This window comes from Rhinolophus sinicus, linkage group LG06, assembly GCF_036562045.2.
Source record: "Rhinolophus sinicus isolate RSC01 linkage group LG06, ASM3656204v1, whole genome shotgun sequence".
Lineage (NCBI taxonomy): Eukaryota > Metazoa > Chordata > Mammalia > Chiroptera > Rhinolophidae > Rhinolophus > Rhinolophus sinicus.
In genome coordinates this window covers 84361928-84376639 of record NC_133756.1, presented here as the reverse complement: position 1 = coordinate 84376639, position 14712 = coordinate 84361928, and the positions used below count along the sequence as shown (strand labels likewise).

Here is a 14712-nt window from a genome sequence, read left to right as displayed (position 1 = left end):
ACAGAACATAAATATGAATAATAAAATGAAAATAACTATGTATCTACCAATAATCACTTTAAATATAAATGGATAAAATGCTCCAATCAAAAGACATAGGGTCGAGTGGCTGGATGGCTCAGTTGGTTAGAGCACGAGCTCTGAACAACAGGGTTGCCGGTTCGATTCCCATATGGGCCAGTAAGCTGCGTCCTCCACAACGAGATTGAAGACAAGCTGCCACTGAGCTGCCGGAGGGGTGGCTGGATCGCTCAGTTGGTTAAAGCACAAGCTCTCAACAACACGGTTGCTGGTTCAATTCCCACATGGGATGGTGGGCTGTGCCCCCTGCAACTAAAGACTGAAAACGGCGACAGGACTTGTAGCTGAGCTGCGCCCTTCACAACTAGATTGAAGGACAATGACTTGGAGCTGATGGGCCCTGGAGAAACACACTATTCCCAAATATTCCCCAATTGAAAAAAAAAAAAAAAAAAAAGACATAGGGTAGCTGAAGCTGAACAGATTAAAAAACAAGACACACACATATGACATATACAAGAGACCCACTTCAGATCAAAAGACACACACAGCCTGAAAGTAAAGGGATAGAAAAAAATATTTTATGTGAATGGAAATGAAGAAAAACAGCTGGGATAGCACTACTTATACCAGACAAAACAGACTTTAAAATAAAGGCTACAACTGGAGACATATAGAGACATTACATAATGATAAAAGGATCAATCCAACAAGAGGATATACCCCATTAAACGTCTATGCATCTAACATAGGAGCACCTAAATATGTAAAGCAAATATTGACTGATATAAAGGGAGAGATGAACACTAATACCATCATAATAGGGGACTTCAACACCCCACTGACACCAATGGACAGATCTTCCAGACAGAAAATCAATGAGGAAACAGAGGCCTTAAATGACACACTAGACCAAATGGACTTAACCACATGTTAGGCCACCAAAAAGTCTCAATAAATTTAAGAAAATTAAATTCATATCAAGCATCTTCTCTGACCACATTTCAATGGCATGAAACTATAAATCAATTACAAGGAAAAAACTAAAAAACACACCAATACATGGAGGCTAAACAACAAGCTATTGAACAGTGAATGGGTTAATAATGAGACAAAGGAAGAAATCAAAAGCTACATTGAGACAAATGAAAATGAAAACACAATGAACAAAAATCTATGGGACACAGCAAAAACAGTACTAAATGGAAAATTCATAGCAATACAGGCTTACCCCAAGAAACAAGAAAAAATCTCAACAATCTAACCTTATACTTAAAGGATCTAGAAAAAGAACAGCAAACAAAGCCCAAAGTGAGTGAAGGAAGGAACTATTAAAGAACAGAGCAGAAATAAACAAAATAGAGTCTAAAAAACTACAAACTATCAATGAAATCAAGAGCTGGTTCTTTGAAAAGATAAACAAAATTGATAAATCTTTAACCAGATTCATCAAGAAAAAAAGAGAGGACCCAAATAAATAAAATCAGAAGTGAAAGAAGTGACAATTGACACCACAAAAATACACAAGTTTATAAGAAAATATTATGAACAATTACCATATTTTGCCATGTATAATGTGTACTTTTTTGCCCAAATTTGTGAAGGAAAAATAAGGATGCATATTATACATGGATACGTAGTTCTAATCCCGTACCTATATAAATGTTTTTAATTCTTTTACTTATGCTCATGAGTTAACTCTAGAAATCAATAACGATATCCATATGCAAAATAATACCCAGGAATACTACAATTGGTTTTGTTGAACTTACAACAAACTTGCAACAACAAAGTTCTTAGCCTTCTACGATGAGTGAATATCATAAATTTGTTACCAATACATAAAATTTCTTGCACCTTGTATCTGCATTCTTGTGTTTTGTAATTATTTGTTACATAAAAAGTTCTTGTACAATAATATGCTAAAAAAAAAATCAATGCTAAAATTCCTTTATAATACAAAAAAAAGTACCCAAATGTAAACAAATAAAAATGTGAATTAAAAAATTAAAACAAGATTATTTTCCCTCAATGTTTGGGCCAAAACATGGGTGTGCATTATACACAGCAAAATACGGTCTATACCAACAAATTGGACAATCTGGAAAAAATAGTGGGGGGGGTGCCAAAAAAATGTATACAATTGGAAACTGGTCAACGTTGCTCAAGCAATAGTTCACCATAATCAGAAGTGTCTGGACACCGATGGTAACCACTTTGAGCACCTCTTGTAATTGCAGAAGTCAAACATGACTTGCATTCATCTCTTGTTATCTGTATATATTGAGTATTACAATTTTAATGCAGTTTTCCTTTTTTAAAATGTGTATACATTTATGTGGCACTTTCTGTATAGGTCCAGGTGGATATTACACTAATTGGGGGATCACTGCATAAATTATGTAAATGTATAACCACTATGTTGTACACCTGAAACTAATATAAAATAATATTGAATGTCAACTGTAACTGGAAAAAATAAATAATTTTAAAATAATAATAAATAGGCCAAAAAAAGGTAAAAAATCTTGAGCTTTGTGTGGTAGATTTGTTGTCTACAGTGGTCTTGATGGAGTAATTCCATACTATTCCGTATTAATTATAATACATTGGTGTGGCTGGGAAACCAGGTTCTCACCATGGGAGAATAAAGAAACAAATAAGGAATAAGAGGAGAAAAAGAACCTTGCAGTATTAGACTGAAGGCAAATCATGAACTCATGATTTAAATCAACAAATGTAAATAAAAAATATATAAATTTATATAGAAATAATAAATTTATTTGTAATAAATGTTAAATTATATATAGAGATATAGATATGTAGATATCTATATCTATATCTATATCTATAACTATATATATATATCCATCCTAGTTCTGTCTCCTGAAAGGAGAAATCAGTAGCAATGAGCACACCTCTTTGGTATCTAAGTAGCACGGCCCCACTAAAAGGAACAAGGACATCTTCTAGAAATAGCTGATTCCAGGGCTGGGGCAAGAAAAATATTAGGTGAGCTTAGACAACTTCTTGTGACATAAAATAAGAAAGCACTCAAAAATTAATAGAGATACATCAAAAGGATACAGACTAAAGGGGTTCCCATTGGTGAAATTTGGGGTTCCCATTGGTGAAATTTGACGGTAATGAAATACAGCACACTGAAATTTTTAATCCACCAGTCCATTGTGATTAAAAAAAAAAAAAAAAAAAAGGAAAAGGAGAGGAGGAGGAAAGACAAGCTCTTTTTTATGCAAGAATGCCACCACCCAATGCAGGGGAATAATAGAATTAGAAAAATCACAATTTTCTAACCACCAATGTAGTATTTGATTCAGACAAAGTTTATCAATGCTGCTAAAAATACTAGGTGAAAGTGTTGTTAGAGAACAGGATCTTCAGTCTCAAAATATCCCACAAATTACGTATTAATTACAAAGGAATGTAAATAGAGAAATCTGTAAATCCATGTAAAATAAGTAACTAAACTTAAATTTATATTGTTAATCTAGGGATCAAACTTACCATCACCAATAAAACTGGTCCCTTTTAATGTGATGCTATAAGAAGATAGCAACATCAGGTATACAGTGTTCTAAACTAGGATTGTAATCCAAATCAAACGATGAGGAAACAATCCAACAATCTGTAGAACTGTGGGACATTCTGTAAAACAGCAGGTCTGAACTCATCAAAATGTCAACACCATTACAATCCTCCTCCTTTAAAAAACAACAACAAACCACCTTAAAAGAAAAGATGGGGAACAGGGGAACAGGTCTAGCTTGAAAGAGACATGAAAACCAAATCCAGTGTGTGAGTTGATGGATTCTAGATCAAGGAGGACAAAGAAACATAAAGGATATTAATGGGACAACTATGGAAATTTCAATATGGATTAGATATTACTGAATCAATGTTAAATTTCTTCAATGTAATAATGGTACTGAAGTTGTGTAAGGTAAATGCCCTTATTCTCGGGAGTTAAGAGCCAAAGTATTCAAGTGTGAAGTGTCACTCACTATGCCTGCAACTTGTTTTCACATGGTTCAGACAAAAATTATTTATGTAAATTTTATGGAGACAGCTAGAGATAAAGCAAATGGGCAAAATGTTAAGTTCAAATTAGGGAAGAAATATACAAGCATTCATTGTATTTTTCTTTCGACTATCCTGTGGTTTTCAAATTTTAAAAATAAAAATTGAAAATACAGAGCGTGCCAAAAACATGTATACACATTTTAAGAATGGAAAACTGTATTAAAATTGTAATACACAATACATACCAATAACAAAAGATGAATACAAGTCACGTTTGACTTCTGCAATTACAAGAGGTGCTCAACGTGGTAGACACTTCTGATAATGGCAAACTACTGCTTGAGCAACATTGACCAATGTGTCCACTTGTATACATTTTTTTGGCACCCCCGGTAGACTGTAATCTTGTGGAAGACAGGGATCAACCAACCCAACTATGAATGCACCTAACAAAGTCCCTGATATAAAAGCAGATACTCAATTTAAAAATCATTTTCAAATCCTCATTTTTTCTACCAAGTGTCTTACGGGTTAGTTACAGAAATACAAGTTCTTTATTTAAATATAGTATATAAAATATAGGAGGTTAGGTAAAATAATAGTCCTCCCCATATTAAAAGGCCCAGAAATTTGAGATTATAATCACTGTCAGTTTCTCCAGGGTACTGGATGATTCCATTTATTTCCAAAAAACATTGAACTCCAGGTTGTTCTTCAGTTTCACCTTAGAGACAGTTAAGTTCATCTTGCATTAACCCTTTCAGCATAGTATTTTTCAGTGTTCCCAAACATGTGAGGGAATCAGTAGTAGTAGCAGCCAGAAACATAACACCTATTACCAAGTAGCATCTGTTTTCATAAAAGCCATATATACTATAACACTGTAAGGTAGGTTGTTTTTGCTGTTTCTAACACATGAGTAAAGCACTAGGTTTTACCATTTTGTAACCTAAACTGGGTATTCTGCTGGCCAACCTCCCCCAAAGATAGAGAGATTTGCATCAGAAAAAGGAAAGGAACAGCAACTAACATTCATGTGATTACTAACCAAAAAAAAGAAAGGAAACAGGACTCTTCACAATGATGCCTGCTCACAAGATATGCACAAGAAAAAGTGAAGTTCAGTGTCACTTAAGCTAATCGCTACTTGAACCTTTTAAGAGATAAAACCATTTGAGCAGTAATTTAGTAGTAAATTAACTTGGGTTTTTCTCTCCCTATATTTGAAGTTTTCATTGTTTAAGTAAGGGTTTCTGCAAGAGAAATGAAACAATGTTCCTTTCCTATGCAGAAGAGAGAATCAAGTGGATGACTTGTTGTAAGGTCTGGGTGGTTTGGCTTAAACCACAGGCACATTCAGCAAAAAGCCAAATACATACCGCATTTTGACATACAACCTTTTCTCCAAGAATGTCCCAAAATACTCCATGATAATCAAGTTTTCCTTTCACTGAATTATCGTGCTACATAACCTTCTACTATCAAAAACTGAACTCTGCAGAGGAAGGATGCCAGACAAGGATAAGGGAAGAACTGCGGCAGATATTATTACCGGATAAAGGCTTTAAAAAGATCCTTAAGATAACAAATTCAGCAGTTAGACTGAAAAACAAAGGTTTCATTTTTTTCTTAAGCTAGTGACAATTCACCCACAATGCTATCATCTAAAATGCGATCAGCCATGATGCTGGCAAAGACTGTTTAGTTAGGAAGCACTGCTCCCAAAGTCCAAACTATTTGAAAACGCTTGCTAATAAAGGCCTGGGTTTTAGCACACTTCCCTTCTGGCTCCCCAGATAGGTACTTGTTAGTAAATAGATATACAAAACACGAGCAATGAACACACTTCTAAGGTGGTATATTTTGGATCATCTTCACCGGGGCTGATCTCACTTAGCAGCTCCAGATGAGTCCCTCTAACTGACCTTGTGAAGTCTTCCTACTCCTAAAGGGCTTACTTTTTTGTCTGAAAGTCTTACTTTGCCAGCCTGTAATTTGTCCTTATTTAAACATGGACCACCAAATAGGTGCAATACACTTTCAGCATTCCAAAGTTTTAAATTTTCATGAAAACAATGGCCATACTATCCACACTTTGTCTTACTGTAAAGAAACAAACTCCTGCATACACCTGCAAAGCAGAAAAAGAAATGCAGATGTTGAGGTATATTTTAGATAAGCATGTGTTAGTTAAACTGAAAGACGCGAAGGGAAGATGTTTATTCTCAAGGTAGGCAAGGAGAATCAGCTGTCCTATATCTATAAACCAAAACAGTTAAGAGAAAAACAGATAAGAGGGCAGTTTTATGCAAAGGCAACCAGCTGAAGCCTGATCAGTGGAACCACTTTCTTCCTCGGTTTCAATGGAGAATCATCAGTCTTCCAGTCCCATCAGGATTTGGCTGAAAATAAGAAATGAGGGCAATTAGAGAGGGAGTGAGAGAGCGACTGAGGAAAGAACAACCTAAAGACAAAACAGTGTGGATTTTGAGTCTCATGCAAGAAGCAAGAATTTGAGATTAGGTTTTTCTGAAAGGGACTGGTCGTGATCCTGTCCAGAAAAGAATTAGAATTGTGGTAGGTAGAAATATATTCTGACTGGCAGAGGCTTGGGTCAATGGAATTGGCTAGGCAGCTTCTGCTAGTAAAACATGGTTTGGAGAGGGAGGACGATGAGGCTTCCAGAGAATGTCAGAGAAACAATCAGCCCATTTTATTTCAGTCCAAGAGTGAAAGCTAAGAAGGGAAAAAAAGACTCCAAATTTAGGGGCCTTAGAGACCAGGATGACAATGGTGTCATATACAATAATGTTGATTTTGAGAAAAGTTGACACCTATGACAGAAAAGACGAAAGGTTCATTTTGACATGTTAACTTTTAGGTTAACCCAGGCCAAGTGGAGATATGGTACCGACAAGGGGAGATGTGGGGCAGGTGAACCCTTTGTCTTTAGGCAGATTCCTCCCTGCCCCCTCAGGGACCTCATAACTTAATTCCAACTTGACACTGCAGTCCAGTATTGGGTAGCTGAAGAGGAATTAGAGTGACTACCTTATCAAGGAACACTGCCAAGAGCAAGATACTTATTCTAGGCATTTTTAAAAGTCCATGTCACTGGAATATCAACTTCAAACACTGAGTAGCATTTCAATATCTATCACAGCTCTTTCATTTCAAGCCTATTTAACATTTCTGAAATATCTAGATCAAAATGTTGGGTCAAATGACTATATTCCAGTAAAACACCTACTAAAAGAAAAAATGTTCCCCACCCCACAACTCTTGAGAGATTCAAGATACCTGTCAGTCATAACAGATTTTCTTAGTGCCTGCTTGCTCGCAACCTTCCGGACAAGTTTCTCTTTTGAGTAATAATAACGGCCACACATCACTTTTGCTGTGCATGTATACAAATACCTCCATCTCCTTTTCTTCGAACCCTAGCTCAAGGCCAACTGCACTAAAGCTTTTGAAAACCAGCACTGGAAGATCTTCAAAGAGAAACTGCCCATTAACCACAACAGCAGCTGTTGGCTAGAGCCTTCAATTTAAATCTCTGAAAAAGAAACTGTGGCTTCTGAAATTTAAACAAGGAGGTGCCACTTGTAATTACAAACATTCCAGTGGGTTCCTTGCTTCATTGATGGTTTCCAAACAAAGGCTGTTTATTCGATTTTGGTGGCGCTCCCCAAACGGTGAATGTAGGCATTCCTTTGTGCTTTTCCTGTTCTGTAGCCAGCTCAGAAGAGGGGCGCAGGAAGCGGGTTTTCACCTGGCGAGGGCTGCTCAGATCCCTCAAAATCATCTCATGTGTAATTGCTTGTTTGGCTGGAAACCAAAAAACCAAATGCTTCAGATTTATAGTCCACATTAAATATATCTGAGAAAGAACCTCTTAATACACACACACACACACACACACACACACACACACACACGACCTCACATTTCAGGACCTTGGAAAATGGAACCAAGCTATTTTCCAAAAAAAACAAAGAAGTTCAGAAATTAACACTGAAACATTTCAACATTTCTAGCTAAAATTATAAATTCATATTTTAAGTCAGTGGAACAAATATTGAGATGTAAAAATAGCAACATTTTCTCTCCCTATCCTGTGACCCTATCCTACAAAAATAAGGCCCAACTACTTAAAACTTGTTGTATGGGTTTCCCACAGCGCAGAAGACATTTTGTGATCAGTTACAGAATATAGGCTGAAATGAGCACCAAGCCAGTTAAAAATGGGGAAAGGAATTTTTTTTTCTTTTAAGTCCTATATTCAGAAAATGCAAAGGCATTTATATACCATGGAGGCATTTAGAGATAAATATATATACATATATATATATATGAGGTATCTATCTCACAGCCATCAAACTAAAATTGCCTTTCCTACAGAAGTCCTCAGATGGAGCGCATTCGTTGGCAGAACAACTGGAAATGGTCAATCTCATCATGGGTGCTTTCCATAGCACGCCACAGTTGAAGGATTAGCTACAATTACTGCATATTTACACAACCATATTTACACAACAATAAAACTCATCTTATCCAGTCCAAACAAAACCCTGCTCAAAATAAACCAAACCACACGAAAAGGTCTTCTCAGTGCAGGCACTAATCACGCTCTGGCTTCTCTGGTTTCTGCCTCTGCTTTTTACCCATCATAACAAGCTTTCACTCTTTCACTTCCTCAGTAAAGCAAGGCTAGGGGCAAAAATTCTGTACACCAGTTGAGAAGATGTACATGTTCAACTAGTGATACTGTGATTATGAGAATGGGGGGGAAAGGGTACTGTATCTTACAGAGATTCGTTCTAAAGTAAATTACAGAAGAAATGGTAGGATGTCCAGGATTTGTCTGAAATAACCTGGGAAGCGGTGGAAGTGTACAGAGGATGCATTGACCATGGGTGGATAAAATTACTGAACTGGGTGATTTATACAGAGGGTCAATTAAGGCATTCTTTCTGCTTTTGTACATATTTGAAAATTTTCATAATAAAATGGAAAAATAAAGAAAATATAATCAATGTAAAATAATAGTCATCTTGCAAAAATAAAATATTTTTTTTCTTTAAAAAGAAACAAATTATACTCAGCTTTTTCTGTGCTTAATGAAAGGGGATGAGGACCTGGTAAGAAAATCAAGATGTGTTCTTGTTCTTGACTTCAGGACCCTTCCTTTTTTTCCTTAGTTATGTGGAAAGAGTTCTACTGTTAATATTGGTCCTGCAAAGAGCAAATCAAAAGCTTAAAAATCTAAAGCTGAGGCTTCTGAAACGTAGTTTTCATGCACTTGACTTATTACAGCAACACAAATCCGGAGCTCTCACCTATGAAGGTGCTTTGGATGATATTCATGTTGTGGCTGCCAAATAAAGTCCAGAGGTTTCAGAATCATTTGTCAACACCAAAGACAACTTTACCAAGAACAGGTCCTTTTTTCCAAGAGGTCACTCCTCTGATCCATGGGTTTATTACCTAGAACAACAATTAATCTTGCTGCCTTCAGAATACAAACTATTTCTAGCCAAGATATTGTCTACCCATGATCCATATCCCTCACAGGGCATCCCTGCTGGGAGGTAGGACAGAAGGTTCACTGGCTGGACATCAAGGGTCCTGGACCTGCTCCCCATCTAGGATGCACAGCTAACTTAGCTTCAGTTCAAGTAAGTAAGGTCCTTCCTTCTCTGGCTTCGGCTGCCTCACTGCAAAATAATGGGGGTTTCACCAAATGATTTCTAATATTCTTCCCCTTTCAAAAATTCCATGATCATAAGAATTTCTAATTCCTCAACAGGTACATTAAGAAAAAGAGCTTGGGTGCTAAAATGGTACATTTTCTTTTAAATACTTTTTAAATGGGACCACGAAAATTGCATTGTGTGTCTCTGTGTGCATATACATACATATTTGTAAGAGTACACACATGCATATACTTACACACACAGTAACTGATACCATTAGGTGCTTATATGGGACTAATTGCTTCCAATTCAAAGTAGCAAATTTTCAATTCTGCAACAGATGTCGCTGTGTGATTTCTCCTTTCTGTGCTAGATTTTCAGTTTAAAATGCCCAGCATAATGGTCACTACCATTCTTCCCAAGAAAGAGATATAGCATTTGAGTCCTTTGGATTTATTTCTTTTAAATTTTCTTCATATGCTGGTAAATTTTCATTCAAATCATAGCATCGATTAGTGTGGCCCAATTTAAGAGATTCAAAATGGGCCTTTTGTTAAATACACACACACACACACACACACACACACACACAAAACCATTTTTAAAATGTAAATTCTAAGTGGCTGATTAGGCATTAAAATGTCACATACAGAAAACCACAGAATGAGACAGTTTATATTCACAGCAATATTATCAATTTTTGAAAGCCTAAAAATCATTAGCAATATAGGCCAAGAAATACTATTTTACTTTCGCATGGGGCCAAAATGTACCAAGTGTGCAAAAGACACTAAAAACTCCAAAAGCATCATTAACAACAATGAAAACTTTGGATTTTAGTTTTTACAGTATTTCTTTGAAAATAAAGTCAGGCTAATATTTATAATTACAAGACATCTTACCAATCTGGCATTCACTATCAACCATTTCTTGACACATCATAGAAAAATGGCATCTCTTTCCCTTCAACCAATATATCCTCCAATGACCATCAATCTCGACAGGTAGCTAGAATTTTCTTCTGTTGAAATTCAGAGCTAGGAGAAAGGACTTCAAAACACCCCTTTTACACCCAGGAACCTGTTACCTTCTGGAGTTTTAGAGGGAGTGGAAGGAGATGAGTAGTCCGGGAGTTGAGGACCAACTCGGATAAGAATATGAAGTCAGGAAGTGAGAGAGGAACCAAAAGTGTCCTGCTTACTGGCTTCTCCCAGGTCCTACTCCCCTTTACCAGGAGGGCCATTAGGGAAAACTGGATAAAGCATGTACAACATCCATATGAATAAAGCTCTTTGTTCCAGAGAACTGCCTCCTCTTTTATTCCCCTCTTTTTCCGTATTTGTTCATTTCAAAAGATTACTCAATGGGTCTCTTGTTCCTCCAAAATGTCCCAGGCAAATAATGCAAGCTTGTCTCGTCACACAAGTCACTAAATGAAGCCTTGTGCGTCTCCAGTGACACACTGTAAATATAAAGTGGCATTAATGAGGGATATTTTATCAAAGCTATCACAGACATGTGCAAGTCCCTCCTGCGGTTATTCACTTTGACTGCAAGGAAAGGCAACAATAGCAGGGAGGTACTTTTGTAAAGTCCCTATCCCCTGGTACTCAAGCCCCAACAGGCCAAGACAGGCAAAACTCAGCCCCTGAGCTTTCCAGCACTACCACAAACCCCCACCCATCAGCCATCCCCTGTAATGCTGAAAAAGGTAAGCGGAAGGTGACCCACCACTGGCAGACTCGGGATCAGAAACATCATGCATGCACCTAACATGTAACAGGCATGATTTACATGGGAGTGAGCTTAGAAAACCCCATCTTAGCTGCATTTCATTAACATCCATTTCATCCAAACACCACAGGAGGGCTGAGAGATTTTTCTCTAGGGGATGGATGGATTCAGTTACAGGGGAAGACAGAACCAGAACCTACTGCTCAATGGCCCTAGATCACTATCCCAGCAAGCATGTAAATGAAACAAGCCTAATGAAGTTAGAAGGCAGATCCTACAGGTTTCTCTAACCCCGGGAGTGGGAACTGGAGGCCTCTGAGAAAGCTTAAACTAAGGGCTAAGGAAGGAAAGTCCTCCAGTGCTCACCTGGTGGTCTAGGACCTGGGGCTAGACCAACACCCCTTCTCAAACTGATCTCACACACACACACACACACACACACACACACACACACACACACTGCATTAAGAGAAAAAAATATTTAAAGAAAACCATCTCATCCCCTCACTACAAATCAAACCCAATTACTTCCTAATTTGAACACAATCTGATAACCAGCGTACAAACAGGGATGTACACAAGAGCAAGAAGCTGCTTCCATGGTAACTGGCAACAGAATTTTCTTGTAGCTTTGACATGCACGGTTGAGTTCCAGACAGCTCCTTTCTAAGTCAGCATATATCCCTCGCTGGGAAGGCAACTTCTTACTGCGCGATAGTTACAAATATACCGTAGTACTGTTGCTACTATCAGGTGTCTTCAATGAACAGGGTTGAAAGAGGAGGTATAATCTAATCCTACTCTGCTGCCAAGCGGCATTGCACGGCTCCCGTTTTTAGTCGAAAGGCAATATTCCCGATCAGTGCTCCCCTCCTCTCTCTCTCTCTCTTTTTTTTTTTTTTTTTTTTTTTTTGCAGCCAATACAAGTCTATTGTTGCCTCTATTATGCGCCAGTTACCGAGCCTTTACTCACGCTCACGCTCACGTTTAACTGACACTGGCGCTTTTTACAATGCAGTAGCACGAGGGATCTCTTTCAGGAACATTTTATTGAACCCATCCAGTCAGAAACATAATCCGAAATGAAGTTGTAACCACATCGGCATCGGTTGAACCCAATTATCTCGTAACTCATAAATTAAGAATGCACAGAGGAAAAACACATAAACAACATCCGGAGACAGACCGTGGCATGGAAGAAAAAATCCTCAGTTCTGGAACTGAAGCTGCTGCCAGATCCCCACCCCTATACGTCTTCAATATGTTGCCCAAGCCAAGCTCCTTTGCCAGCCTGTTTTAGGGGGAAGCAATCAACCCGGCATTCCCCAAATCCAAAGCTAGCATCCCCCCCCAGACATCCCCATTTCCTACAGCGTGTCTCCTGCGGTGTTTACGTAACTGTGTGTCCTCTAGCGTGTAAACAAAAGGCACAGCCCAAGCTGAGGGGCGCCCGGGAGCGGCACGGTGGCCCCAGCCCTGCGCCCGCCCGGGCCGGGGGCTCTGCAGGTGGGGGCTGAGCTCTCGCTGTCCTCCGCCACTTGTTGCTCGCGGGTCCTGCTGCTCCGGAGCTGCAAGGAGGGGCTTTGCAGGCGCCGAGCCTTGCTGCATTCCCTCCTGCACCTCTCCCCTCCCCCGTGGCCCCGTGCCTCTCGCTCTCGGCTTCCCGCCCCGAGCCCGCTGCAGGGGCCCAGGGGCGTGGGGACACCGCGCCGCCGCTGAGCTCGGAGGTGGCGGGAACCCCAGGCAGGGTGCAGCACCGCCGGCCTCTCCGCTGGGGAAGAGCTCCGGCTCCCTTTTGTTAGCAAAAGCAAACACTGCCCTCTTCTTTCCCGACCGCGCCAACGCGCCCGGAACACGGGCAGCGACACAGCGTGTTCCTGCCCAGTGCTCAGTGTCTTCGGGGAAGGCGCCGGGCGTGCAGAGCCGCCCCTGGCCAAATTCCCAAGACAGCGCGGCACACAGAGGGCGCCCAGAGGCCCGCAGGGTGCCCGCCTGGCCGCAGAGGCCGCGACCGCTCCCTCCACTACCCCCGGGCTGCCGAAAGGACCGGCAGCCTGGAAATCCGGTGTCCCCACTAGCGGCGGAGGACGCGGTGGGGTAGGCAGGCAGCCGGCTCCCGGCTCCTTCCCGCAGAGGCAGCGACAGCAACCGCTCCCCGCGGGGCCGGGCCCAGGGAACTTTCCCTGCCTGGAGCCGGGCCAAGGAGACCTGCAGCCAGGCGGAGGGGCCGCGGTCCGACGGGAGGGAGCACTAGGGGCGCGCAGTTGAGGGGACAGGAGAGAAAGGCTGAGCGAAGGGAGAGCAGGAGCCATCAGACAAGTCTAGGGATGTCCTGTGGACCAGTGAGAAATCACGCTGTAGGCGGTTGCTAGTCAGCCATGGGGAGGTTTCGGGGATGGAGAATTGGGGGGCCCGCTGGAGAGGTGGTAGCAGCCCTGGGAGACCCGAGGACCTGCAAGTTACGGGGACAACAGCGAGTTTGGGAGGGTATGGACGGTTCGGAGGGTGCCTTCGATTGACCTCCTTCCCCCATATTCTCTAGCCCTTGGGCCCCCCATTCTCACTCCACTCCGCGCCAAGCCGGGGAGAAAGGTGTGGGGTGCAGCTATCCCTACTAATTCACATACAGCTGGGCAAAGAAGGGAATTACCGATCCCCTCAGCCCCTTCCATCTCAGCCCTGAGTTTCCTCTCGACACTCCCTCCGCTTCGGATTTAGGAAGTGGGGGAAGGTTGTCATGGAAACGTTTCCCCCCTCCATGGCTACGGCTGCTGGGGTGCCTTAGGAGATTCAGGGGGCTAGCCGGCTGGTGCCCACACCTACCTGTGGGGATCAGTGCCGCGGTGGAGAGGAGCAACAGCAGAAACCGGAGTCCGAGCCCGGGAGGCGCCGCCGCCGCCGCCACCGCCGCCGCCGCCGCACACTGGGACCCGCTCGGCAACACTGCACTCGCCATGTCGGGCACCTGCCTCAGACTGGCGGCGGTGGCGTCCTCCGGAGCCCGTGCGGACAACTAATGAGATGCTAATGACATGCGCTGGAGGCGGAGTCCTGACAGACCAATCACAGCGCCGCCAGCCCAACCCGGCTCTCCGAGGACTCGCCCCCCTCCCCCACCCCGCCCCCTGGCGCTGGCGTTCGGCGGCGCGCCCGCGCCACCTAGGGGCGGGGCCACGGGGAGGGGCGTATGCAAATATGTGTGTTAAAATTCATTTGCGCT

At 41.4% G+C, this 14712-nt stretch overlaps 1 protein-coding gene across 7 annotated transcripts in view; it reads right to left on the bottom strand.

Annotated features, from left to right (window-relative positions):
• The window catches only part of CADM1 (cell adhesion molecule 1), a 346884-nt gene extending 332397 nt beyond the window's left edge, over positions 1-14487 (bottom strand). For 5 of the 7 annotated variants that reach the window (XM_019715453.2, XM_019715454.2, XM_019715457.2 and 2 more), the window contains exon 1: positions 14316-14486. In XM_019715453.2, the coding sequence (XP_019571012.2) occupies positions 14316-14448 (133 nt within the window). In that variant the 5' untranslated portion in view covers positions 14449-14486. Of the gene's footprint in view, positions 1-14315 lie in introns of all 7 variants that reach the window. The other 2 variants (XM_074335447.1, XM_019715459.2) reach the window with 2 other exon arrangements.
• Between the last annotated feature and the right edge of the window lie 225 nt (positions 14488-14712).